We start from the raw sequence: 27,495 nt of genomic DNA on the forward strand, positions 1-27,495 counted from the left end.
GGAAATTTGTAGACTACGTTGTGGTGTTCGAATATTTCTTTGTGAGTGAGAGATTTAGTAGGTTTTAGGAGAGTTGCTAATTTTTGGTTCGTGGTGAATACTAGCTTATAGTCCGTGTTTTTGAAAATGTATTTGTAGACTTTGTATGTGTTTTGGATGTATGACAATTTGATGACCATACGTGTCGGGAAGTCTGTTTTGGTTGTATTATTGTTAAGACGGGATTTTGTCGTATTGTTCACGTAATTTATTAAATGTGTGGGGTAGTTGTGATTTTTAAAAACCTGTGTTAAATACTTTAGTTCTGTGTTAAGATAACCACTGTTGGTTGAGAATTTGTAAGCATTGATAAATTGTGATAGGATGACTGATTTTTTAACGGAATATGAGTGGTATGAGTTGAAATGGAGGTAGTTTCCGATATGTGTGGGTTTGTGGAATATCTTCGTGGCTATCCTGTTAAGGCTTCTGATTAATGTCAGGTTTAAGAAATTGATGGATTTGTTCTGTTCTGTTTCCATGGTGAATTGTAGGTAGTCTTTTGCTATAATCGTTGAGGGATGTTTGTAAGGCGGAGATGTGTGAGGGTTTGCCAATGCATAGAATATCGTCTGTGTATCTGCCATAAAAGGTGATGCCAGTGGGGGGAGTATAAGTGATTCAATGTGTGCCAGAAAATAGTTGTCCACTGATGTTTTGGCCCATTGGGAGACCGAAAATTTGAGCATATAAGGAGTTGTTGAATTTAAAGAAGTTGGCGGATATTGTGAGTTTGATCAAGCTAATGATGTCATTTGGTGTTAATTTTTGCATGTGTGTGTGGTCCTCAGTGAGTAGTGTGTGTACTATGTATAATGTTCTGGGGACATCCACGTTGGTGTATAATGAAGTTGCATTTAGTGAGGTGAGGATGTCATCATGGGATTGAGTAGTGCTATTTATTTTCCAGAATAGGTCGTCCGTATTTTAAAGGATACCCTTCCCCTTCGTCCCCCCCCCCCCACACACACACAAAAAAAAATGCGGCCCTAAACAAAATAATATATATATATATATATATTATTAATAGTAACCCGGGTTTCCAAACTTATTTCCCACGTCAAAACACACCCCAATGTCCCCCCCCCCCCCCGTTTATAAACAACCTTCAGCAGGATCTTGGAATTGGAAGGCATCATAGAACCAAAAACAAGGTATGTACAAAATTTTTCCACCTCTTTTATTCTGCCATAATTGCCTTCTATACTCACCCATAATGCCCTAAAAATATATATATAACCCTTTTTTGAGTAATGTTAGCCAATGTATTAAAATAAGGGACACTCCTAAACAAAAACAGGCTATAATAGCCGTAATTATATTAATAGTGTTTAAGAGGAGTAACATGGGAATTTTCCCAGAAACTATACTTAAAAAAATATTAACATTTCTAATAAGTACAAGTCGTAATATTTTTGGGTGCTTTTAAAAATGTATGTTTACAAAACAAAAAGCAGAGACATTTATTTTGTAGTTCGGTGAATTACCAGAATGTTAGAATTTTGGAAAAACGATTTAATTCCATACATTTCATTCAGCCGGAGAAAAGAATGTCGGAATGAAGGAGATAGTCGTCCAACTGTATGTTTAACTAATCGCAACCACGGCATCTATTTCGTTCGTCTGGTCGGCCCTAAATTTTTAGCAATCTTTTGTCTCAAGCTTAGTTCTCATAGCGTATGATATCTGATGAAATGTTTCTCGTTGGTAGACATGTTTTTGAATATTAACGCGCCATGATAGTTCATTTTCTTTCAACCAATGAGAAACATTTTGGACCTCGTACGCTATGCGAACTAAGCTTCACGTGTCAGGTGCTAAATTGTTTTTATATCGCTACAGGGTATGTGATATAACCTAGTTTTGAACTGTTCATTTCGTATTCTTGCATTCTCGTATTAATTGTGAATATTGTATTTTTTAAATTAATAAAGTTATACCGTTTGTTACAAAATGCCCAGAAGAAAGTGTAATTTCAATGAAAAACTGAAGGATCTTTTTCCTTTCATTTTCATCTTTATTCTATGGCTTTATATTTCATATACTTATTAATGTTTGATTTAAGTGTTACGTGTTTAAGTATTGTCATCTGTGTTTAAGTGTTGTTATTAGAATTCTATTTATTTGACGTATGTATAAACATTTATGTTATCTACATTAATAAATCATATTCAAATTCAAATAAATATTTAATTTTTTTGTTTTAAAATGCATAATGTTAATGAATAAAATTTATTTCTCTTAACCCTTGTTTCGACAAAATTTATTGTGTCCCGGTTTTTTGTTTTCAAAAAATGGGATCCCTAGCAAAATCATATGTTGCACTGGCAAACACGGTTCTAACTGAAAACTAGATGTACTGGAGTCTGTCCTTCCCCCCCCTCCCAGCTCAAACCACAGCAATAAAAATAAATGGAAAGTGTTAAAATTTGTAAACATGTTAAAACTAAGAAATATATAGTGAATATCTTTATGGCAATTTCAGATATTGAATTTGGTTGAAGGGAATTAGCATTTCAATTCAAAAATTGTCGGCTTGCTTTCATGTTTGACTCGCAAGATCTTTTGTTAATACCGCACCAATTATATGCTCATCGCTGCTCTATCTTTACTGGCCTAGTACCGTAGCATCTGTTCATTAGTCATTTGTGAAGGATTGTTCATTAAGTATCTCAAGCCATGTAAATTACTGGTAATTTTTTCTTGAAATAATGGGAAAGAAGATGACACTATATGTGTAGGATGCATACAAAGAAACTGCACTATAAACAGGAAATAGCAATTGTGGTGCGAGATATATGCCAGGATTTTACGAAAAAAACTGAAAACTTTAGTTTCCAAAAATCACCACATATATCTCGCACCATGATTTTTAGCTTTAATTTTTGGGGGAAAAAAGTGCGAGTTATATTCCAGTAAATACGGTATGTTTATGGCAATGTAAAGGAAATTTGCTTTTATATCTAATAAGTTAAACATTAATTGACAATAAATACTTCCAATCCATATTTTAATGACTTATTATTTAATAAAATCCAAATCCCCATATATACAGGAAATAGCAATTGTGGTGCGAGATATATGCCAGGATTTTACGAAAAAACTGAAAACTTTAGTTTCCAAAAATCACCACATATATCACACTTAAGAAAACGGATACATTCTTTACAAAACACGAAAAGATATATCAAATGATGGTAAAGGAGTCACGGCACGTCACGCTGCCTGGCGAATGATGCAACAACTGAACTGGATGAAACTTGTATATAGGCTTGTAAATAGGAGCTTTGTTTCTTATTACTTATTATTACTAAAACAGTTGGTAGGGTTTGCTTCTTTATTGCATTTTTTTTTTTTTTTGGTATAGCTGTACTTCATAAAATTGTATTATATTAAGTTAAAATATAGAAGTCAGCAAAGATGTTTATAATGTATTTATTTATTTAATTATTAAGGTGAGCCCTGGATTGTGTGCCTGAAAAAAAGTTATTGGGTTGCCCACCCCTGCTCTAGACTAACCATAGATAAAGAATACAATAAATATGTAGCATATTTAAGCAAAAACTAATGATGAATTAGGCATTTTAGCATTTTGGAATCATGCTTGTTAATTTTTATACACACATCACAAGTGTTAAGCAAAAAACCTAATATAATAGGGAACCGCAGAAATATTATTACCGGGAGCCTAAAACCCTGTCGATGACCTTAGTTATATGCAAAATTAGAAGGAAAAAAAAAAACAATACGTTTTCACAAATGTGTACTGACTGTGCAGTGCCTGCTGCAGCTATAAGCAATAACCAATAAAGCAATCGCTTTACCATGGGTTTTATTGTTTTATTTTTAAGAATTTGAATTATAGTATGATAGGGAAATGTAACGGTTTTGTTATATTTATATTTTGTTTATTTTAGTTGTAAGTATAGTTGTTAAAAACTAATTATTAATTAAGTAATAAAAATTACTAATTTAACTTAAAAGAATCGTCGACAAATAAAATTGTCTCATGTGAAACCACCAAAAAGTGCTGCCTGGGGCAGACCGCTCCCCCACCTACGGCACTGTCTATATGTATAAGGCACTAGAGAAGAAGAATAGATATCTGCAAGTTGTCAACTGTGTCATGCAAACTGCAAGACAAGACAATTCGTATAATCTGTACACGAATGCTAGTAGTATCAGAAACAAAGGGATAGAGTTTGTTCCTTAGTCAATATGTTGGGACTTCAGATTGTAGGCATTAGTGAGACGTGGCTATCAGAATCAGACCTAATAACTGGTATTGAATGTAAAAGGTACACTATTTTTTAGGATGGATAGAGAAGATAGGAGAGGAGGGGGCTTGCTGCTAATGATATTCGTGACTTGAATCCAGTTCGAGTTGAGACCTATGATTGTAGTGGTACTAACAATATTTCATGTGGCAGTGAGTTTGAAGCCATCTGGTGTGAGGTGGAATCTTACAAGTTCAATTATGTAATGGGATGGGGTGTTGTTACAGACCTGGTGAATCGGTTGCTAGTGATGAAGAAATGCATCAACATATAGACAAGATGAGCATGAAAAGAGTAATCATAATGGGAGAATTTAATTATCCAAATATTGATTGGGTAGCAGTAGAACCTCATTTGCATGAGAAGAATAAAATGCATTTGAGCTGTTGTGGGACAATTTCCTCAAGCAGCACGTGACAGAAGGAACTCGAGGTCAAAGAGTGTTAAATTTGATTATAGTGTCAGAGTGTGTTTCAGTTAAATATGTAACTATTCTGTCTCCAGTTGGTGACAGTGATCATGTGAAACTCACTTGAGAAGTGACTAAGTTTATGAATGTACCAGTCAGAAAAGGTTACATGCTGAACTACAAATTAGGAAATTATGACCAACTGAGAAGTATATTGAGTTCATTGGAATGGGATCGGTTGCTGGTTGAGAAGAATATTGACAGTGCATGGGAAGCATTTAAACAATACTTAAACATGTGATATCAGAGTGTGTCCCAAGAGTTCAAAGAATAAATAGGATAGGAGTCAAATGCATGTGTAATCTTATTAAGCAAGAGATTTATAAGAAAAGTATGATGTGGAAGGAATACCATGTGCATAAGGATGATGTCTGTTATGAAAATTATAAGCAACAGGCTAGAATACTCACAACTGTTGTATGGAAAGCGAAGGCTGATTATGAAAAGAGACTAGCTCTGTGTGCTGAAGACAATCCACAAGAATTCTATCAATATGCTGCAAGTAAAAGAAAAATGACTATGAAAGAATAACTCTTCTAAATGCAGATGGCATGAGGGTTACAGATGTAGAAGAGATTATTCAATGAGTACCCATTTTTTAAAAAGTTATCAACCTGGTGTATGTGAAATTGAGCTCACTGCTTCCTGTTCACTGGATGAAGAAACTCAGGTGTATGAGGATGGAGAGAGCTGTTGCACAACTGAATAAAGAATTCAGCAATAGGGACTGATGTGATATTAGCACATGTGCTAAAAGAGTGTTCAGCTGAACTGGCTATTCCTTTGACCATGCTGTTTAATATGAGTCTCAGAACAGGGAAAATTCTTCAGGAATGGAAAGAATGTATGGTAATTTCAGTGCACAAGGGTGGTGCAAAGAGCAATGTATCCAACTATCGACCAGTTAGTATCTCAGAAGTGATGGTGAAGATTTTGGAAAAATTGGTTAGAACTTGCATTCAGAAATGGGTTGACAATGAATCTGTGCTTTGCAATGAGCAACATGGGTTTACTAAGAGAAGGTCATGTTATAGAAACTTGCTCATGTTCTATAACACTGTTACCATTGAACTAGACAAGGAATGGATACACCATGATACTTTTGGATTTTGCTAAGACTTTTGACAAAATACAGCATGGTAGACTGTTGCATAAATTGGAGAATATGGGTTTGGATTATATAGAATATTAGCATGGATAAGAGGGTAGCTGACTGACAATATCAAAAAGTGGTACATGGGGAATGTGGGTCTGCAAGCAAATTTTAAGGTAACCAGTGGCGTACTTCTAGGATTAGTGCTTGGTCCACTGTTATTTAATCTGTACATTAATGAAATTGGGAAGGATTTGACAAGTGACATATAGCTATTTGCATCGTCAGCAGGTAAGGTAATCAGGAATGCTACTTGATATGCAGTCTTTGCAGAATGATTTGAATAGGCTGGAATTGTGGGCATGGGAAAATGGATGTCAGTAAATGTAAAGTCATTCACTTCTGTATGATTAGATATCCAATGTTGTATTATGTTGGTTGGGAATATGCTTGAAGAAACTGAGGCTGGGGATCTTGGAGTGTTAGTAGATAGGAAGTTGAAGTTCAGGGGCCATGTAGCAAAGATTGCAAATACAATTCAAAAGATAATTGCAATGCTGAAACAAACATTCACATGTAAAGATAAAGATGTTATTTTGCTTCTTTACAAGATCTTGATAAGATCTCACTTGAACTATTGTGTGCAGGTCTGGTCTCCTGGTTTCTGTTGTGATTCTGATATAGTAGAGAGAGTGCAAAAGAGAGTGCTAAAAATGATATCAGGATTGTGGAATACTGATTATGAAGGCAGATTGAGAAATTGTAGACTGCAGACACTGGCAAATATTGAGACTTAAAACTTTGGAAAGGGTCATGTAGGATTTCAATTGATGGAATTTTTCAATTTATGGAGGGTGGGGTGAGGAAGAAGGGGTGAGGACTAGATTTTTCTCTTATAGGGTGGTGCATGATTGGAATGGATTGCCATTGGATGTTGTAAGTGCAAGCAGTGTGAATGAATTCAAGAATAAATATGATATCTGGTGGGTGTAGTATGTGGCCTTTCTTGACGAGCCCCTGACTCCCTGGTGGTCTCTCTTAATAATAATAATATACTGTTTTTGTGGGTACATACCTGGAAATGAAGATGGTAATTTACTAACTTAAATATCTTTCCAAGCAGTTATTATTGTTTGATATATTTAGTTTAATGAATAATTTATATTTGTTTTGGTTGTAGTTACAGATATGCTCATATATCATTGTTTTGCTAATGCTCATATGCTACTGCAGTGGTGTTAGCAAAACAAAGTAATAATAATAAATTCTTTAAATAGCTTTATTACATGTTTTTTTAATTTGCTTTGCTTATGAACAAAGAAATAAGACTAATAAATAAGTACAAGAGAAATTCCACAGTTCTGAATTAATCCTATTAGATTTTTAAGTTTGCACTATATATAAATTAAAACAATTTTATTTAGACTCCCCATCTGCTTTGATTTTTGTGAAGTATATAACAAAGTTGGAGAAACATGGATAAGAAGTGGTAGCCACTGATTATCACAATTAAGAGGTATTGATAATCTTCCATACTTAAGACCTTAATTGGATAAACTCACATTCATGGCTGCTTCTCAGAGCCATCACAACTAAGCATGATTATAAAACATGATTATTTACAGTATATGCAGTGTATGTGTAATTTTAAATAGAGATATAGACTAAATATTTTTTTTTCTACTCCTTTTTTTCATATAATTATGGTTCTTAAGGACAGTACAAAATAACAGAAACCTCTGTTCTGAAATATATTTTTTTATTTGAAGATTAAAAAAAAATGCCATCGATGTATGAAAAATTATTATCAATTATTGCATATAAATCTTGTATCAGCCTAGAAAAATAAATGCTTGAACCATTTTTTAGGATTGCCTAATTATATATTTAGGCAATCCTAAAAATATAATACCATTCAGATTTTATCTTCAATAATGATTTTCGAGAACAAAATTACTTTTGTGAAACAATTATTTCCTGAAATGACTGCTTGATAACTACCATGTTGCATGAAATGAATAATTCCTTGCATTGTAGCTGTAATTTTAAATATGGATATAGATTAAATGTGTACAATATATTTTTATATATCTAGTCCTGTTATCACATTATAGGACTTATTTTTCCTGTCATTTAACAACAAACTATAATGGCAGGAAAAATAAGACTTTCATTCTGAAATATGTTTGTCTGAAGTGGGGGGGACCATTGATGTGTATGTAAAATAAAATTGTAGCAGTTCAATTATTACTCGTAAATATTGTATTAACCTAATAAAGAAATACACTGGTGTTCAGAAACTAAAGACAATAGCAAAAAAAAAAAAATCCAATATTTACCTGCTTCAATAGTGACAATTACTGTCTTATTTCTTTTTTGCCAAAACAGTAAAATATAGTAATAGATTTTGAACATTCTCTGTGAAAACTTTCAAACTAATAAAAAATTAGAAGTAGTTATTTATAATTGCGTTTCTAGAGCAAAAGTAGTGGGGTGGGGATGGAATTGGAAATCTTCAAAATGAGCATACATTTTGAATCAGTACACATAGGATATGTTTCATATATTTTTGTCACATCCCATTGTTTATAAATCCAGGAAAACTAATTTCTAAAACAGAAGTGTGACAATCCATATAGTTTTATTTTGCAAGGAAAGGGGTAAAAAGTTCTGATTTATTTCAATATAAGCATTTGAAAATATTAAGAAAATAATGTGTGTAATATTGTTAGTAGAATGAAAGAACATAAATTGTCTTCTTCCAACGCAACAATTATAAAAAATGAAAGACGGCAAATTTACAATTACTAAATAAATTCATTGCTATGACTTGTCTTATCGCATTTCAGGATAGATTATTTTCACACATGAGAAATTCATTTTTATCTTTGGGAACAGATGGAATAAATAAATTGAATAACAAATTGAAGGACAATGAATGAAATTATAAAAAAAGTAGTATACTTTAAGTCAAGTGACACAAATGTCACTCTGTTAAAGTTAATGCATTGTATGACTGTACAGTTGCCATTAAGTGATTACTGGTGGATTAGGGCAATTAAATGTTGAAAGGCAGAATGCTGCTCATATTCTGATCCATGAAAAATCCCAAGGTGTTTTGAATATTTCATCCACTTCAGCCAGTTGGAAGGTTAAGCATAAATTATTTTTGATTTCTGTGAGCCACTAATGAGCACATGATGCACAATATACAGCTTCTGGTTGTATTGTAACTCTGCCTTCTCGAAGTGTGGTCTGCCTCCAGAAAAGGGGCTCTGTTGAGTATGTACATCAGTGAACATTCCCAGTATAAAAGGATATTTTCCTAGTTGGAGGAAATACCAACTAGATTTGTTGTGTGATAGTGGCTGTAATTAGCTTGTGAAATACCAGCATCATCTTTTTCACTAGAGCTATGAAATGGTTAATGCCATTTTTTGTGATGAATTTTTAATGTAACTTGTGCCATTATATACATGTATAACCCTAACAGAGTAAATGCTGTTAGATATGCCTGTCCAAAGGCATGAGGTAGCAGCCCTATCACTGGACTTCCCAGCGACATACTACTGGGGTGGTCTGAAACGCTTCTCAGCCTTGAACATAGATGGCAACACTATCGGTAAGATTTTTTTTTCTAAGTTGGTACATCTGTTATAAGCATCCATGTGAAATTGCAAGTCATTCTATCAAGTAGTTTGTTTTATACAGCTGTTTGAAGCAAAAGTGTTGTCTGTATCCCTTGAAATGGATAAAATTGAGTATTGGGCAGCTATAAAATTCTTTGTAAAAGTTTTAACGGCAAAAGAAATTCATTCGAAGTTCATTAAAGTTTATGGGCACTCTTCTCCTTCATTTTTGTTAATTAAGAAATGGGCTGCCGAGTTTAAACATGGCCATACCAGCCTTGAAGGTGATCAACATGAAGCACATCCAAAAAGTGTAACAACACCAGAAATCATTGATCAAGTACACAATATAGTATTGGATGACTGGTGAGTCAGTGTGTGAAATTGTCGAGACTATAGGCATTTCAAAAGAATGTGTAGGATATATTTTGCATGAAGAATTGTAAATAAAAAGCTTTGTTCAATATGGGTGCTGCATTTGCTCACAGCAGATCAAAAACGCACTCACACAAAAATCTCTGAACAGTGCTTGTAGTGTTTTAACAAGGGCTGATGATGCGTCCATCTTTTCTTTGGATGAGACTTGAAAGTATACTGATTTTGTGTGTCGATTTATTACTATGGATGAGACTTGGATTCACCATTACATACCAGAATCCAAACAGCAGTCAAAACGGTAGACAGAAGCCGGTTGTTCAGCGCCAAAGAAGACAAAGTCCGTTCCATCAGCAGGAAAGGTCATGGTGTCAGTGTTTTGGGATGCTAAAGGCATTTTGTTTATTAATTATCTTGAAAAGAGTAAAACAATAACTGGGGAATATTATTCCGACCTTTTAACCAGTTTAGAAGAAAAAATTCGTGAGAAAAGACCCAGTTTGCAGAAGAAAAAAATTATCTGAGGGAGCCAAATCTATTCCCCAGATTTGGCTCCCTCTGACTTCCATCTATTCCCAACACAAAAAATCTTCCTTGCTGGTCAGCGCGTTTTTCTTCGAATCAAGAGGTGATTGCAGCTGTAGAAGGGTATTTTTCAGATCTTACTGAGAACCACTACAGGGATGGGATAATGGCCCTGGAGCATGGAGATTATGTTAAAAAATAAAAATAATTTTGAAAGTATAAATTCGTTTTTTCATTGTTAGGGCGAGAACTTTTCAGACCACCCTTGAAGTAACTTGCCCTTGGGAAATTTAATATGCTTTCAAGTCTCATCCAAAGAAAAGCTGGATGCATTATCATGTAAAAGATCACAATTCAAGTAAAGGGAAACGAAATTGGGAAAAGGAACACTTAATGAAGATTGCAACATGGAAGGTGAAAAGCATCTCATACAAATAAGAGGAACTTGATAAACAATTAAACCAAGCTAACATGAAGATATGTATAGTAATAGAAACAAAGAAAAAACAAGGATATAATAGAAACAAAGAACTATATACAAATCTACAGCAGGATTAAAAAAAAAAAGAGAGAGAGAGAGAGAGAAAGAGCAAAAACACCCTCGTATCAAGTTCATCATGGAAATTGAAAAAGACAACACATTATCCTTTTTAGACATCCTTGTCATCTACTCATCATCAGGTAAATTAACAACATCGGTTTACAGAAAACACACTTTTACTGCCTGTCCGGATGATGTTACATTCTCAAACAATCTGCTCATTATCCTTCTCAAAAGACAGTTATCATAAAATGTTCAATTCGATGAGCTAGAACTAATTGTCTCAATAACTCCCCATCATTTACAGAAAGAACTTTCTATCAAACAATACATGAAATTAAATGCCTTGTCCGAAAAGACTACACAATAACTCCTGCAAGGCAAAACAAAGAATCAATACGTCGAGTTCCAATCGCATATATCTCCGGAGTTTCAGAACCAATTTCAAGAATTGGGAAGAAATGTGATTTAACAACTACTTATATTCCTATTAATAAAATATCCACTTATTTTCCCTCATCTAAAGATAAACGCTCAACTATGTCTCTTTCTGGTGTATACCAAGTTCCATGTGACTGCCATCTTTCTTACTTTAGACAAACCAGATGCTCTAGAAAAAAGAATACAAGAACATCAATCTTATATTCTTCACAACAAATCGGATAAGTGTGGATTGGCGCAACACGGAATAGAGACAAACCACAACATTCTCTGGTCCCCAACTCTCCTTCTACACAGTTGTTGGTATAAATTTGAACGCCTATTCAAAGAGAGTGCTGAGGCCTTACTTCACCTAACTTGAATCAGAATGACTGGGCTATCCTTTTCAAAATTATGGGAAAGTTTCCTCCAAATAACACATTTTTTTCATTATTTTTTTTTTAAAACCATCTGGATACATATGTCTAATGATATCTTTAGTATGATTTTATAAATCAAGTTTTTTGTGTGACATCGTAAATTTATACATGTAATTTATTTTGCATTCTCATGTTTATCTTTCTTCAATCAAATGATATCGTGATTAGTGATGTAACATCACGTGACTTGTTCTAATTTTGAATGATCAATTATTTGTATTCTATCTTGTAAAAAAACTGTTTTCTGTCAAGTCACTAATGATAGTTTGTTATTTTCAAACTGAAATATCTGGCAGTATATTAAATATACTTTTATTGTGCTCATGTGTAGATAATTCTTAATTTCATGTCACAAGTTTCTCTCAAAAGTAGTGTACTTTGGTAGTCTTATTTTGACCATTGTTTTCATGCATCCATTTGTTACTGAATTAAGCTATTTATTTAAATATTGTGGGTGTTTCTTTCGCATCTCATGTTATGCTGTTTTGCACTCAATTTCATAAAAATTCACCATACAGTTTTTGAGTTATCATGAATTTGCTCTTTGTTCTTTAATTTATGGAAACCATAGTAGATATAAATTATCCAGTGAAAGATGTAGGTTTTTATTTGTTAAGTTGGTTTGTTGATATAACAAATGTCATACTGAAATGCTGAATGCTTAATATCTCTTTCTTTTCTTTTCTTCTAGGTACAATTCCAGTTAAACAGACTACCAATTTGTGAAATGCATTTTGCTCTAGACAGTCTAAATCCTGTTAACTTAGTATTTCCTGATTTGGATAAAGTTCCCCCCATACCTTGGAGTCCTCAGAAGTAATGCCCCTTGTTATTATGAAAATGAAAAATATTACCTTTTCTCTTTTTTTGGAGCTAGCTTGATGTTCATTTAAAAAATAAAATAAAAATTATTCATTTTAAGTCAGTTATAAAGACTGATGCAAATTTCTTCCATTATACTTCTTATTATGATCATAAGATGAAGTAGCATAAGTTTATTTAGAATGAAGTATTGTAAATAGATAATGCCAGCATCTGCATGCCTTAAAACTTGATAGGAAAGATCTGGGTGCAAAAGCATATAAACTTTCAAGACTGTTCAACTCTCCTTGGATGCTTTGTCTGGTTCTGTACTTTCTCACTACTATGTCATCATATTTTGTACTTCATTGCTGGTATTTGTATTATACCCAGGAAAATTATAATATACAGGGTGTTCGGGATAAATTTGACAGTTTCGTAAGGAAAAAGAAAATCTTCTTTGTATCTATTAAATTTAATGAATTGACAAAAAACATTACAGGCAGAGTTAATTACAATACTATCAACAAGATTTACTCAAAATAACCACCATTAGCATGGATCACAGCTTCAATCCTGCTTCGGAACCTCGAACAAGCTGATGCTACAGTCTCCCTGGGAAGGGCCGCAAAAACTGTTTTAATTTTATCCATTAACTGGGCTTTTGTATTACTGGAAGTGCGATTGGTGTCTTTTTCAACTGCGCCCCATACAAAATAATCCATGGGGTTAAGGTCTGGGGAGTTTGGAGGCCAAACATTTGGACTGGTGAAGTCGTAGAAATATCGTAGGACTGGTGAAGTCGTAGACCTCCGCTACTACTCATACAAGCGGCGCTTGTATGAGTGGTAGCGGAGGTCTTCATTGAGTGCAAGCTTCATAGTAGAGGCTGCAACATTCATTTCACGTGACAAAGCCCGAATTCCAATGCCAGGGTTCTTCAACACCCGTTCCTGCAGATTTGCGAGGAATTCTGCTGTACGAACGCAATCAGATCGTCTGCTAGGGATCTTTCTTCTTGCTACATCCTCGTAGTCACCATTGCAAGTCTCTAGTTCATGCCTGATTGTTTTTACTGTAATCAGGGAGCATTGGGCAGCAGTCGAAATATCCTTATTTTGATGGCCGGCACGAATCATCATGATACAAGTTATTCTCTTCCATGATTCAGGTGGGTTCCAGCTATCCATCCTTTCTGACATCTTGTATATGAATGAAGAAGGGTCCAACCTTTTAAATGAAGAGAAGTGTGTGTTAATACATGTAACTTACGGAAAAATATAATTAATTATAAATATGTCAAATTTATCCCGAACACCCTGTAATTCCTTATATGAAAATATAAGCAGTGTGAATGAATTCAAGAACAAGTATGATAGCTGGTGTGTGTAGTATGTGGCCTTCCTCAATGATTCCCCTACTATCTGGAGGTCTCTCTCTCTTAATAATAATATACTTTGTTGCAAAGTGTATTATACTTGACAGGGAAATAATTCTTGTTTTCATTCATCTTTTCCCCTGGTCTAAGCAAATAGTGAAAGTTTGCACATGAAGTAGTCTCAGAAATAAATGTGTACATGGAGAGTAAACAACTATATTAAAAGTTTCATTAAATATCTCATAATACAGAACATACCTCTTACGAAGTGTATATTGTCCTGCATTATACTGAGAGTTACTTTCTGAACCAGTTTCGAGAATGCTGACTCTGTTGCAGAAGCCTTTTTGTTCCTTCCATTCAGCAATATGTAAGTGGTGTAAATATACTTTTTGCTCAGTTATACCACTTAGAATATAGTTAAACTGCTTAGAAATATCTAAGTGGGGTAACTGTATCGGGATTTGAGATAATTCTATCAGGCTTTTCTGTAGGATTCCTGTTTTGATCGATATTTTACTTTAACGCATGTAAACAGCAAAAGTTTGCAAGTACTTCTACTTCAGGTATAGCTATTTGTATGCAAGCTCTTGAATTAAGTATCCCATAATGCAAAGCATACCACCTAGAAAATGTACATTTTTGTACATATTAATGAAGAGTGGTTTTCCTGAGTATTAGACCTTTATTGTGAATTAACTATGACAGGTGTAATAAGATTGAAACCATCTAGAAAGTTATTTTCACTGCAAGGTAAGGCAATATTCACTTTCTAGTATTATGGAATACTAGGACAACTAGTGGTGAAACTATCTGCTTTAACATGTTGCTTTGTGCTCTGAAGATGATGGTTTGAAATATAAGCCAGTTAATAAACGTTTTTTTTTTATAGTTAATAGTTCATTTGACATTGTTAAAATAAGTTATGAAAATAAACAAGAAGGCAAAAAATTCAGTTTAAAGCACAACACGGCACGTGTGTTGTAGAAGAATATCCAAGACTTTTTCTGAAAAGACTTGCCAATTTTAATTGTGTCTACTGAATATTAAAGGGACACAGGAACATAAAGAAATTCACATACTCCTGGAATGCAGAGAATCATTTAAATATGGACAGTGAAACTTATTTGTGTGGAAATATACAGCATGTTTCTGAAAAGACAAATGGTTTTATATATCTTACATATTTTGATAATTAAACAGAATGAAACTTGAGGGTTTTGAAATACACCAAAGAACTTATAAAAATATAACCTTCAGCATTGAAGTTTCCTTGGTGTGCACAAAACACACGGGTCTGTTAGTGAAACCTAATTTAATCACTTTTATTAGTGCTTAAATTAGGTTTCACTGACCTGACAGCTGTTTCAGACTGTTCCAGGCAGGAACCAAATGTTCAAACTACCCAAGTTCTAGAAACTTAGAAAATGTGACCTTTAAAAGGCCACCATCCACTAACTACAAACTTGTCAGTGCCACAAACAGGATTACTGTCTGGATCTGGTAACTCCACCCGAAAGCATCTGCTTGGCACAATCAGAGGCAAGTAGTCATTGAGCTAAGCCTCTACTCAGAATGCCAGTAGCAGACAGACCACTGGCATGCATGGGCCAACTGTTCTTGTCATTTACCAAACAAGAATAAGATGGTAAGACTGTTCAATACCTTGGCAATCCTATGTCAGAAAGTATTAATCATCATAATTGAACTCTTGGTAGATGCTTAATCAATTACTAAAGTATTGAGCAGAAAGGCTTCAGTTTGGCATAAATAAGATATTAAAATAGAGGATATTATGGATCTATCCATATTTTTTTTTATTGCAAAATATAGAAAGCAAGTTATGTTTCAAACTTTACCAAAGAGCTTATGAGAATATAGCTTTCGGCTATTTTAATATCTTACTTATGCCAAATGAAGCCTTTTGGAAAGCTTTTAAGAGAGCAGTGTGGATTTTGTTAAGGGAAGGTCATGTTTTAGTAGCTTGTTACATTTTATAATAGGATGACTAATGTATTGGACAGAGATGCTTATATGGTGATTTATCTTCATTTTGCTAAAGCATTTAATCAAGTACCACATGATAAACTACTGTTGAAATTGGGCAGGATAGGGAGGGATCATTTCAAAACTTGGTTATAAGGTAGCAGCCATCTCTGGTTGTGTATGGGAAGGAGGGTTGCAGTGTCCCCCCCCCCCCAAAAGTTATGAGTTGGATAGCACAGGGTTCTGTTCTGGGTTCACTGTTGTTTATATATCAATGATATATAATTCAGGGAATGAGAGAGGTATTCAATTTCTGTTAGGAAAAACAATGTCAGAAAGTTGTTCTAATATGATGTTACAAGAGGATTTGAGTAGGTTGGTAATTGGGGTTAAAGAATGAGACTGTCATTTCAGTGTTCCTAAGTGTTAAATTATGCACTTTAGCCAGAGAAAATGAGGTTTATCATATTGCTTCGGTAAGTGAAGGAGGCAAGGGATCTAGGGATCTTGGCAGATAGGGAATTAAGTACAGGGGACACATCTCAAAAACCCAGAAAATTGCTGCTGTAATTGTGAAGAATACTAACGTGTATGGGCAAGGAGGTGATAGTTCCAGTGTATAAAGCACTATTTAGGTTTTATTTGAATTTCTATGCACAGATCTCGTCATTTGGCTATATTGGTCATAAAGAAACATTGCAAAGGATGCATAGGTGAATAACTAAGACTCTCAGGACCCTGGGATATTTAGTGTGAAAACAGGTTAAGGAAATGTTGTCTTCATAGCTTGGTGGATAGGAGAAGAGTGATATGATTATTGAGACACATAAGGTGGTAAGAGGAATCTATCAAATAGACATAGGGAAATTATATCACAGGATAGTAGGTGATGAGGGAATGAGAGGTCATCTTTACAGAAGTTGTAAGGAAGTGCAAAGGAGATTTTTTTTTTTTTTTTTTTTTTGCTTGGCAGGTGGTGAATAAGTAGAATGCATTGCTGGAGTTGGTAATGAGTCTCCAACATTGAATGTATTCAAGGCAAAAGGCAAGGTATAGTTATGTGGTCTGTGAGTATTTGATTTCCCATGATGAGTCTTTAGACTCCATGGAGGCCAGGAAGTAATACTAACACTATATTACACATTACTAGTATATTTACTGGCCTGGTTGGCTGAATGTGTTAGCATATCTGCTCTCCAACCACAACAGGCTGTGAATTCAAATACTGCCATGGGTATAGATGTTTGTGATTGTCTTTAGGTGGGAGATGAATTTCATTGGCCTGTAAGAGACCACCATCCTGCTTATTGGAGGCTTGACCTGAAAAGTTCCATATTTGGTCTCTAGAGAAGGGTTTCCAGATTATGTAAAAAATGAAAAAAAAATATATAAATCATAAAGACAAATGTTGTCTCCACCATTAGGAGAGTGAAGTAAAGTTTCACATGTTTCCTTATAAAGCTGTTCCATGAGGAACTAACTTTTGTGAAGGACTCTTCTCTTGTTCCAATAAACTGTGTCTAGTGTTGATAGCATACTCCCCAAGTCCAGCTGTTCAGGTTCAAGGTATTGAATATAAGACTTGTGTTCTTCTAGCTGAATAAAAGCAGATCTCCATATTTGTTCGAAATAAGATAACTCGCATGAGCAAGGAATCTGATAGACATCTGGATAATTGAGATGTTGCAGCTTCTCCTTAGGGAAAGCAAGAAAGGTGGAGATTTTTCTGATTTAGCGAAAGACAACAAAAACATTCAGTGGTATTAAAACTTTCTCTATGCATTCTCTGATGCACGGAGAAACAACCAGATTGCATTGGTGTCATAGGAAACTCAACCCATCGATGAGAAACAAAAAGAAAAAGCTGCACAGCCCCCCCATAATTACTCACCTCCACTAACTGAGCTTATTTGCCATTGCATACTATCCGTTTTGTAAGTAGAGGAATGATAGCAACTATACTTGTATTAACATTTGTCCATGAAAGTATTAGTAGGCAAGGCATAGGATAGAAACTGAAACTCTCTGAGATAGGGACTGGAATAATTCTGTGAGGAAAGGATCATCGGTTACTCTGATTGTCCTCTGCTAGTGAAGTTTTTAGTGCACCACTCCAAATGTGTGAGCAGTATTGTACAGTGTGTAATTCACTGTATAAATTGGGGATTTATACAGTGATAGCAGTTGCACAGATGAAAAGTAGTGCAGAAAAGTACACCAGAATTTTATTATTATTATTTTTATTTATTTTTTTTTTTATTACTGCAGAAGCTGTGGCTGAGATGACACACTAGTGCACTATTTATTATCATATTAATGTGTAGAATATGAATAAATCCATAAAGACAGTTACCAAATCTTTAATTTTTATTCAGTTATGTTTCAAATTTTTCCTTGTATTCTTCTATATAGTAATCAGTATGCAGTATGCATAAAATTAACAAACTAAAGTAAACTAAAGCATTTTCCTTTGAAGTATTTAGCTGTATGTTCAAATGCATAATACCAAAAAATATAGACACAATCTAATTGGAAAAGAGTAAAATGATACAAAAAGAGTGTTGCATATGAAAGAATAAAGACCACGACACTATTGAAACATATTCTAAATAGCATCAAATCCAGTACAGGAAAAAGATGTGAAGTATTATTATGCTGTGTTCAGGTATATGCAGAGACATACTGAAAACAAATATAAACATTACTTCCATATCTTTATTTTTTCATAAATGTACCATGAAATGATTAAATATGGAATATGCTGTTAAATGTATGTATGCAGCAATGCGCAACAGTAAACCAAATGGCAGTTATATATAGAAATCATTCAAAATACTGTTGAATCATTTTTGCATTTTCTGTTGATAATTACAGGAAATCAGTATTTTGCTAATTTTCCTGTATAATATATATGCTTTATCCACTGTATGAAGAATATAATGAGATAATCCAAATGTATTTGAGCAAAAATTAAAGATCGGGCTTCTGTGTATTCGCTAGAATTATCCAATTCAGTGCTATAATAAATATTTTATATATATAATTCTGTGACAATTTTTCTGGTGGCTGAAATTGTGATCTAAAGAAAGTACCTATGAAATGGTTCCCCACTCTTTTTAAGTTTATGTTCATCTGATGACTTGTATTTTAGTATATGATTCTTCTAAAATTCCCAGTAAATTGCTTAGAAACATGTTTCATAATAATTAAAATATGACCAGTCATGCATCTAAAAATTTGTGACCTTTCATCATAGTGTTTGGTGCAAAAAAAAGGAAAGCAATACACACATGATGTTTGCTCATTGTCCAGTCTTCACTTACTCATCATGCACCAGGCAGGCAGTTTGAGATTTAGTTGACTAAATTATATACGTTATTGACTGAAACTGCACACAAAATATGATGTTAGAACATAATCAAATGTCATGCTATTTCATTGCCTAGTTGAAGATCTGTACTGTTTTTCAGTAAACCAGAATGAAAATTGAAAGTCATCTACCTGAACAGCTCATATTCAACAGATTTGAAGATAGAGAAGCATGAGCGGAAAAGAGGTGGAGCTCGAAATGGAATTCTAGAAATACTACATGAACATAACTGGTGTTATCAAGGCAAATAAAATTATATACTTTTTTGTTCTGACTGGAGAATTTAAGAATTCCATGAAGTAATTTTTTTCTTGGAACAACGATTTCAAGAGAACTGTGTAAGATTCCTCATTTCTAGAAAGTTGCTTTTCTCAGTTTTGCATACACGTTAATGGTTTATATGTGTGTGTATATATATTTTATTTTTTTAATATATACTATAGGCTAGGGGTTCTCAAGGTCATGTATGCGTACCCCTTAGAGATATGCCATGAGAGCTCAAAAGTCACTAGATGTAGTAACAAAGTTGCTAAGTTGGCAACACTGATACTGATTAATTTCTGATAACTGAGTGATGAAGTGCGCTGCTGTAGTGCATGTCTATATACATTTGTCAATCCTCCCTCCCTTTCCCTACCTGAGAGCCAAACCTACCCAAACAGATCGTCCAGTCAAAACATTAACATCCATTCTAAGTGAGTGAATGTGCCTTCTTACTGCTCTATGTATTTGTTGTGATTTACTTCACTTGATGTGCTTAAAGTTATTTTTATTCTTCAGCTTACTGTGAAATTAAATGAACATGTTTTTAAAGTGCCTTGAAATGAATAAATGGATAATTAAGAAGAAAAGTAACATGGAGCTGGAGCCGATTGCTTGTAAAGCAATGTGAGTAAAGAGGTGGATTCAACAGTAACTAAAAGAACATTAAATGTTAAACGGTCAAGTGATAATTTAAATATCATGAATCATATTTACAATTTGGCTTTACGTGGACAGGAAATTTAATAAAACTAAATCCATAGTACATTGTCTGCTTTGAAGTCCTGTCACAAAATTCTATAAAACCATCTCTTTTACAGCAACACTTTGAAATAAAATGTGAACATTTACAAAATAAGCCCTTAAGCTATTTTGGACGTCTTTTGAAAGACTTGAGTAGTAGAAAAACCGCAATTAAGCATTTTTCTGGTGTAGAAAAAAATGAAAGTGCACTTAAAGCATCTTACAAAGTAAGCCTTCAAATTGCCAAAGCTGGAATGGCTCACACAATAGGCGAGTCACTCATTCTTCCAGCAGCAGAAGAAATAGCTTCTCGTATTTATTAAAATAATACTTTCATAGTTTCAACATTCGGCTTTGCTATAATGTCAAATCTAATATCCACTTTACTTATATAAGCTTCTTGTATGTTTGGTCAAAAAGAGACAAACCTTGTCAGAACCATTCCTTTGTCAAATGACACAGTTTCCAGGAGAATTAAAGATATGGCCTGCAATATTAAAGGCCAACTCATTCAAGCTATTCAGTGTATTTTCCATACAAGTGGATGAGTCGACAGATGTAGCTGGGCTAGCTCAATTACTTATTTTTGTGCATGGAAAATTCCAGGATGTGATATTTGAAGATATTTTGTTTTGTAAGTCTCTCAAACCTTCTACAATGGGTGAGGATATTTTTAATACGATTGATTCATTTTTTGCAGAAAACAACCTTGAATGGAAAAATTGTATTTCTGTATGTACTGATGGAGCAAAAGTAATGAGTAGTTATATCGCAGGACTAGCAGGTCATATAAAACAAGTTGCACCAGAATGTAAGTTCGTGCATTGTTATCTTCACTGTGAAGCTCTGATAGCTAAATTTTTCCCTGATGATTTAAAAAGAGTTCTGGATGAAAGTGTACAAATCAAAATCTGACCATTAAAGTCTCAACTTTTTTCAATTATCCGTGAAGAAATGTTAAAACTGAATAAGCGATTGCTGCTTCACACAGAAGTATGTTCATTGTTATGAGGAAATGTTCTTTGCCATTTATTTGAACTCCACAACGAAGTATACCTTTTTTTTTTTTCATGGACCACACGTTTCAACTTTCTTTGAGACTATAAGACCGGGAATGGCTTCTACGGTTGGCTGATATTTTTGAAAATGAATATTTGGGACTCATCATTGCAAGGAGACAATGTTGATGTGTTCTATGTTGAGAAGAAAACAGAGGCCATGGTAAAAAAAAAAAAAATATCTCTGGTAAACTGAATTAAAAAGCACAGCTGTGACCAATTTCAGCTACTAGATTCATTTCTTAAAGAAAATGAGCAAATGATTGCAGACTTTGACGACATCAGACAACAAATAATAGTTCACTTAAGCACTCATAAAACTATTATAAGGCAATATTTTCCACCTCCTGATGAAATGCAAGAATGGATTCGAGACCCTTTGCATTTGATTTGCTAAAATGTAAGCTTCCATTGTCCAATAAAGAAGAGTTGATTGAGATATTTTGTGACAATAGTTTAAAAAGCATTCATTCCAAAGAGCCATTGATTAGTTTTTGACAAATATTTAACCTGAGTCAAATATTTGGTACCTTTCAACAATAACTTGTTTATGTGAAATTGGTTTTTCATCTTTAACTGCTTTAAAAAATAAATATAAGAACTGGCTGGATGTTGATGATGACTTGCGACTCTACTTAGCAAGATAACCCCAACCATTCATGAACTGTGCAACCATCTCACTGATTACCCAGTTTATATCACTCTTGGTGTTTATCAATATATGTAATTTATGAATACAAAATTTAATGTGTGTGTGTGTGTATATATATTTTATTCCCATTATTATGCTATAACTATAGTTTTATATACCTATACATGGGGTATGCCAATTACATACACATTTCCATGAGGTACGTGAAGCATAAAAGGTGGAGAACCACTGCTATAGGTTATGTCCTATTCCTACTTTACATGGCCACCTTTGCTTGTTCATTTTACATTTCTTTGTATTCTCACAGTGTCAAGGATATACCTTTTGCCCTTTGGTTGGAAAGACCTGAGTTCATATTCTTTCTATGACCCCAGGAATTTTTATAGGGGGTTTTTCAAATGAGGATGGGTCCTACAAACCTTTTGAAAAACTCAGATTTTTCAAACTGCATAACACGTGTCTTTAATAGACATCGAATATTATCACATACTGAGTTCTTAAAATAGTTCTGTGGCTCTGGATTTCCACATGTCAGTCAGTTGATCTAGAAAGCTGTGTGAAGAGTTTACTCCTTCTCTTGTTCTTACCCCCCCCCCCAAGCCGTTATATCCATTGCTGCTATAGCACAAAGTCTTGTTAATAAACCAGTGTCTTAAAGTCAAACCTTATGTAATATAATATATATATATATAGAGAGAGAGAGAGAGAGAGATTTGAAAATAGCTGATTAAATATTCAGATAAAGCAGAAAAGAGAATAGTATGCTTTATTTGTACATTAAATGGAAAAAAAAATTAAATGAAAGGATAATAAATACCTGTTATAGTTTCTTAGGTAAGTAGCAAAACAGTATTTATCTTTGTCTTTGAAACTTAAAAAGGCAAACATTTTTTTTTTTTTCTACTTGTGTATGAAACAATAATGAATACTTATTACTTATGAAACTATGAATATTTGTTGCTTCTGCATTTAATTCAAAAAAATCAATTGAGTGATGAATTTATTATTTTTAAGTTTCTCTTTAACCTATAATGTTGTGCATGACTTATTGTAATCTGTTACCATCATTTCAAAAAGCTATCCTGAGTATGTTAGCTAACCAAGTACTTTGAGAATAGTCTGAATTGCTGGTGCTTAATATTAGTATGAAAGAAACTGTTCTAATAAATAAGATTAACTGCTTATGAATGTGATATTTTGTATAACATTTTACGTTTTTTTGACAGGCAGTGGAATATAAATATTGATTCTAGGATGAATCCTAAACAGAAGGAAGCTGTGCTTGCCATTACAACATCTTTGAATATTGGACTACCACCTATTTTAATCATTGGACCTTTTGGAACAGGGAAGACATTTACCTTAGCTCAGACCATAAAGTTGATATTAGCAGATGATGATACGAAGGTTCTTCTTTGCACACATTCCAACAGGTATTCAAAAGATAACAAACATATTTTAAAGTAATATTGTAGAACTGATGGTGAATATTGTGTTTATTTTCAAGATATTCATTTGGTAATGAAGAAATTCAATTTTCTTGAATCTGTCCTTGATGCCAGTATATCACATTGAGATACTGTGTGCAGATAAATACTGTTAATTAGGCAAAACAAGTGTGTGTGTGTGTGTGTGTGTGTGTGTGTGTGTGTGTGTGTGTGTGTGTGTGTGTGTGTGTGTGTGTGTGTGTGTGTGTTTCCATTGGCTTGTTTGTTCATGAACTTGAATTGTTTCATGTCTAGAAATTATCTCCTGAATTAAAATAGCTGTTAATCTCACTCTTTCCACTTTTGTGGAATTGCTTTTTATTAGCACTTCAAAAGAACACTGCAGAGAATGCTGGTCATCATACTTAGCAGTATTATAATACAAATATAGTTAAAAATTGCTGTGTTTAGAAGAAGATATCAGTACCAAACTTTATAGCATATCATTTGCAGTAATGTAACTGCTACAAGTACAGTTGACTCACTGTAACAAACTCATTGTATAGGAATGGTTTGTTAGTGAATTGTTTTTAGAATAGCATTGTACCTATAAAGAACTTTTGAGTTTTTTTTATAGGTACAATGTTCTTTATAGATATTTTTTATTGATTGGTTATAGTGTGAATCAGCTATAGACAACAGATAAAGTTTGACATTGATATCTTTTCTATAGAGTCTTTTCCACAGCAGTTTTCAGTTATGTCTTTCCATTATAACTTTGGTTAGTATGATGACTGCAATATTTCTCTTCCATCCTCTTTTCTGTGGACTGTTGTTTTCATTCTACATCCTGCCACTTGCTCTGATCACATTACCAATATAATTATCATATCATTAACATTTCACTTCATGTTCTATTTTAAATTCTATTATTTATTTATTTAGGTGTTGTTTATTTATTTATTTATTTATTTTTTTGAACATTATATTTTTTATATGTTAGGAAATACAATTGGACTTATAGAATCACATAGACAAATATAATAATATTTGTATATATGATTCTACAAGTCCAATTGTATTTCCTAACAAAGACAAAATGAGTTTGAAAAAAAGAATCACACTGGGGGGGAAAAAATACTGATTGATTTAGTCAGGAAGCCTGTGAAGTTGTTTGCGAGGATAGAAAATTCAGAACTTTTTGGAACTTGAAAAGTTAGAATTGATGCTGCAAAAGAAGAAAGCATATGAAAATGACTAGCATGCAAGTTGCAGAGGCCCTAGAGAATACAGGGAGAATGGTAAGAAAATAAGCTATGTGTAAAAGTCATGGGAATACTTGGAAAGAATATAGATAACCGATATCACAAAAGTAGCAAATTTTTCTGGAGGCTATTTGAAAAGCTTAGAAATGGAGGAACTCGCATGCCAGCTAGATTTTGTGCTCTTTAATTTTACTGTTGTTTAAAGTGAATTTTGCTCAATTTTTCATTCAAAAGACAGTACAGCAATAGATTCAAAGGAACGCAAGGAACTTAAGATAACTGAGTACTGTGAGCTTTTCAACAAAAAGATTTTTCTACTTTAATATTGGCCAAGCAAGGATGGCTGCAACAAACCCAAGCGCTGACAGACAGCTAAGTCTCTCTATCTCATTTTAGAAATGCCGTAGCTACAAGCTGGAGATTACAGGGGAAAAAAAAAAAAAAAAACTTCAGTGCAATTTTTGCATCCTAGTTGATGCACACTAATTGTGCAAAGATTGATAAATTGGCGATAAAACTCCTAATCAACCCAGCCTACTATTCTCTTGTCCCCTGTGCCTCCCTTCTGTTAAACAGTTTCTAAATCTCGGAAAGCGAATAGCATAGAGCATTGCTTTGTTATGCTTCATAATACTTTCTCACATAACATCATTGTACTAAAAAAAAAAAAATATAGAAGAGATTCTCAATCAGTGACTTAATGTCTACTGATTGTGACATGCCTACCACTGAAAATACTAGTGAACTTTAAGCCCACAAACACACTGAATGGTGGAATGAATCGACCATACCTAGTCAGAGTGACTTGCAATATGCCAGTGAGCAGATCAGCATTCATAACCACCATGAATTTAATGCAGTGGGAATAAAATATAGAAAATTACGGCAACAACTGGAAGAAAAACAACAGAGTAGAGATAACACTTGGACATTTAATTATAAAAAATTGCATAAGGAATGTGCATGACTGTCAACATCAGACCTTGCAGAACCTTCCTAATACACCACCAATATACATGGCCTCCATTCAAACCTCAGTGATGTCTATTTCCATCTCCAGTCTACAAGACCCCACTTACTTTTCTTGACAGAAACCCATTCTACTCCCCCAAGCACTATTCACTTTAACTTTCACAATTACACACTATTTGATTCCTTTTGCCCGAAAGGTGGGATTTGTGCATATCTTCGCTCTGTCATACCATGACAAAGAGTGCCCAACCTGGAATCTCCCGATTTTGACCTTTCTCTGGCTGAAAATCTCTCCACCCTGTTTTATCACATTCATTTACTGTCACTCTCATAATGCTACCAACCATTCTGAACTTTTCGATTTCCTTTCCTTAAAAGTTAATATTCTTCAATCCAAGTTTCGTAACAGTGAAGTCATTTACCTCATCATCATCATCAAATTCCTGCCATGTACCCTCAAGGGGGTGTACAGGATATGATAGTACTACATGAAAAATTTACATCATTACTAACTTAATATCTACAATTTTCATACAAATCAGTCTGTTACTTGTCAAGACTCCAACATTATCAGATCTTACATTTCTATCGTCTAAGGCACTTTGTACCGTATAAATCCACCTATATCTTGGTCTTCCTCTGGGTCGTTTTCCTGCCAACCTGGCAGAGAACACTTGTTTTGCTAATCTTTCCTCGCCCATTTTGTTTAAGTGACCGTACCACCTGAGATTAGCTCTGCTAACGCATTCCGGGATGCCGACAATGTCAAGTTCTTTCCTAATATTCTCTTTTTTAATATGATATTGCCATTGATGCCATCAGTTCATGCCTCTAATCTTTCTGAGGACTCTCATATCTGCGGTCTCTAGTCTTTGGTCAGGTGTTTTACTTCTGACCCAGCTCTCAGATCCATAAGTTAAAACTGGTTTGAACACTGTCTTGTATACAGCTAATTTAGTATTCCGACTAATTTCTCTATTATTCCATATGAATTTATTCATTCGACTTCCTACCATCCTAGTTTTGTTGATTCTGTTGTTTATTTCCATATTTAATTTACCTTCTTCAGTAAAAATCATGCCTAAGTAGCTGAAATGTTTTACTTGTTCCACAGGTTCCCCGTTCACAACACAGTTGACATTTTCAACAATTCTACCTATTACCTATTTTCATATTTACATATTTTCATGTCTTTTTAATGCTGACCTTCATACCGTATCTATTACAACAGTTATTCAATTTAGTCAGAGAATCTTGCAAACTTGTAGCGGATTTATTTAGAAGTATAACATCGTCCGCATAAAGCAAAGAGCTGACATTAACATCTCCAATTTTGATATCAGGTTTAATACCACTTTCCTTCATAATGTGATCCATATAGACAATGAATAACAGAGGGGATTATGTACATCCTTGTCTCACACCAGATGTAACATTAAACCATCTTCCTGTACTTCCTTCAATTCTAACTGCCGACTTACAACTCAAATAAAGACTAAGCCTTGCTTGTTATAATGCCCCATTGACAGCATATAACTGTAGCGTATTGAATAGCTTCACTCTTGGCACCTTGTCATGTGCTTTTCCAAATCGACAAAACTTAAATACAGATCTTTGTTATATTCCCATTCTTTCTCGACTATTTGTCATAAAGTGAAGATCTGATCCTGACAGCCTCTATTTGGCCTGAATCCAGCTTGTTCTTCACCAAGCTTTTCTTCTACAATTCTTCTCAACCGTTTCTCAAGTATACTTGCATAGATCTTGCCAGGA

At 34.0% G+C, this 27,495-nt stretch overlaps 1 protein-coding gene across 3 annotated transcripts in view; it reads left to right on the forward strand.

Moving 5' to 3' along the window:
- The window catches only part of Helz (Helicase with zinc finger), a 492,230-nt gene that overhangs the window by 296,493 nt on the left and 168,242 nt on the right, over positions 1 to 27,495 (forward strand). For all 3 annotated transcript variants that reach the window (XM_090397541.1, XM_090397543.1, XM_090397542.1), the window contains 2 exons: positions 12,500 to 12,624; positions 23,285 to 23,491. In XM_090397541.1, coding sequence (XP_090253667.1) covers positions 12,500 to 12,624; positions 23,285 to 23,491 — 332 coding nt within the window. The remainder of the gene's footprint in view (positions 1 to 12,499; positions 12,625 to 23,284; positions 23,492 to 27,495) is intronic.

This window comes from Typopeltis vanoorti, chromosome 9 (genome assembly GCF_054136105.1).
Source record: "Typopeltis vanoorti isolate ZY-2024b chromosome 9, IOZ_Tvanoo_1.0, whole genome shotgun sequence".
Classification (NCBI taxonomy): Eukaryota; Metazoa; Arthropoda; class Arachnida; order Uropygi; family Thelyphonidae; genus Typopeltis; species Typopeltis vanoorti.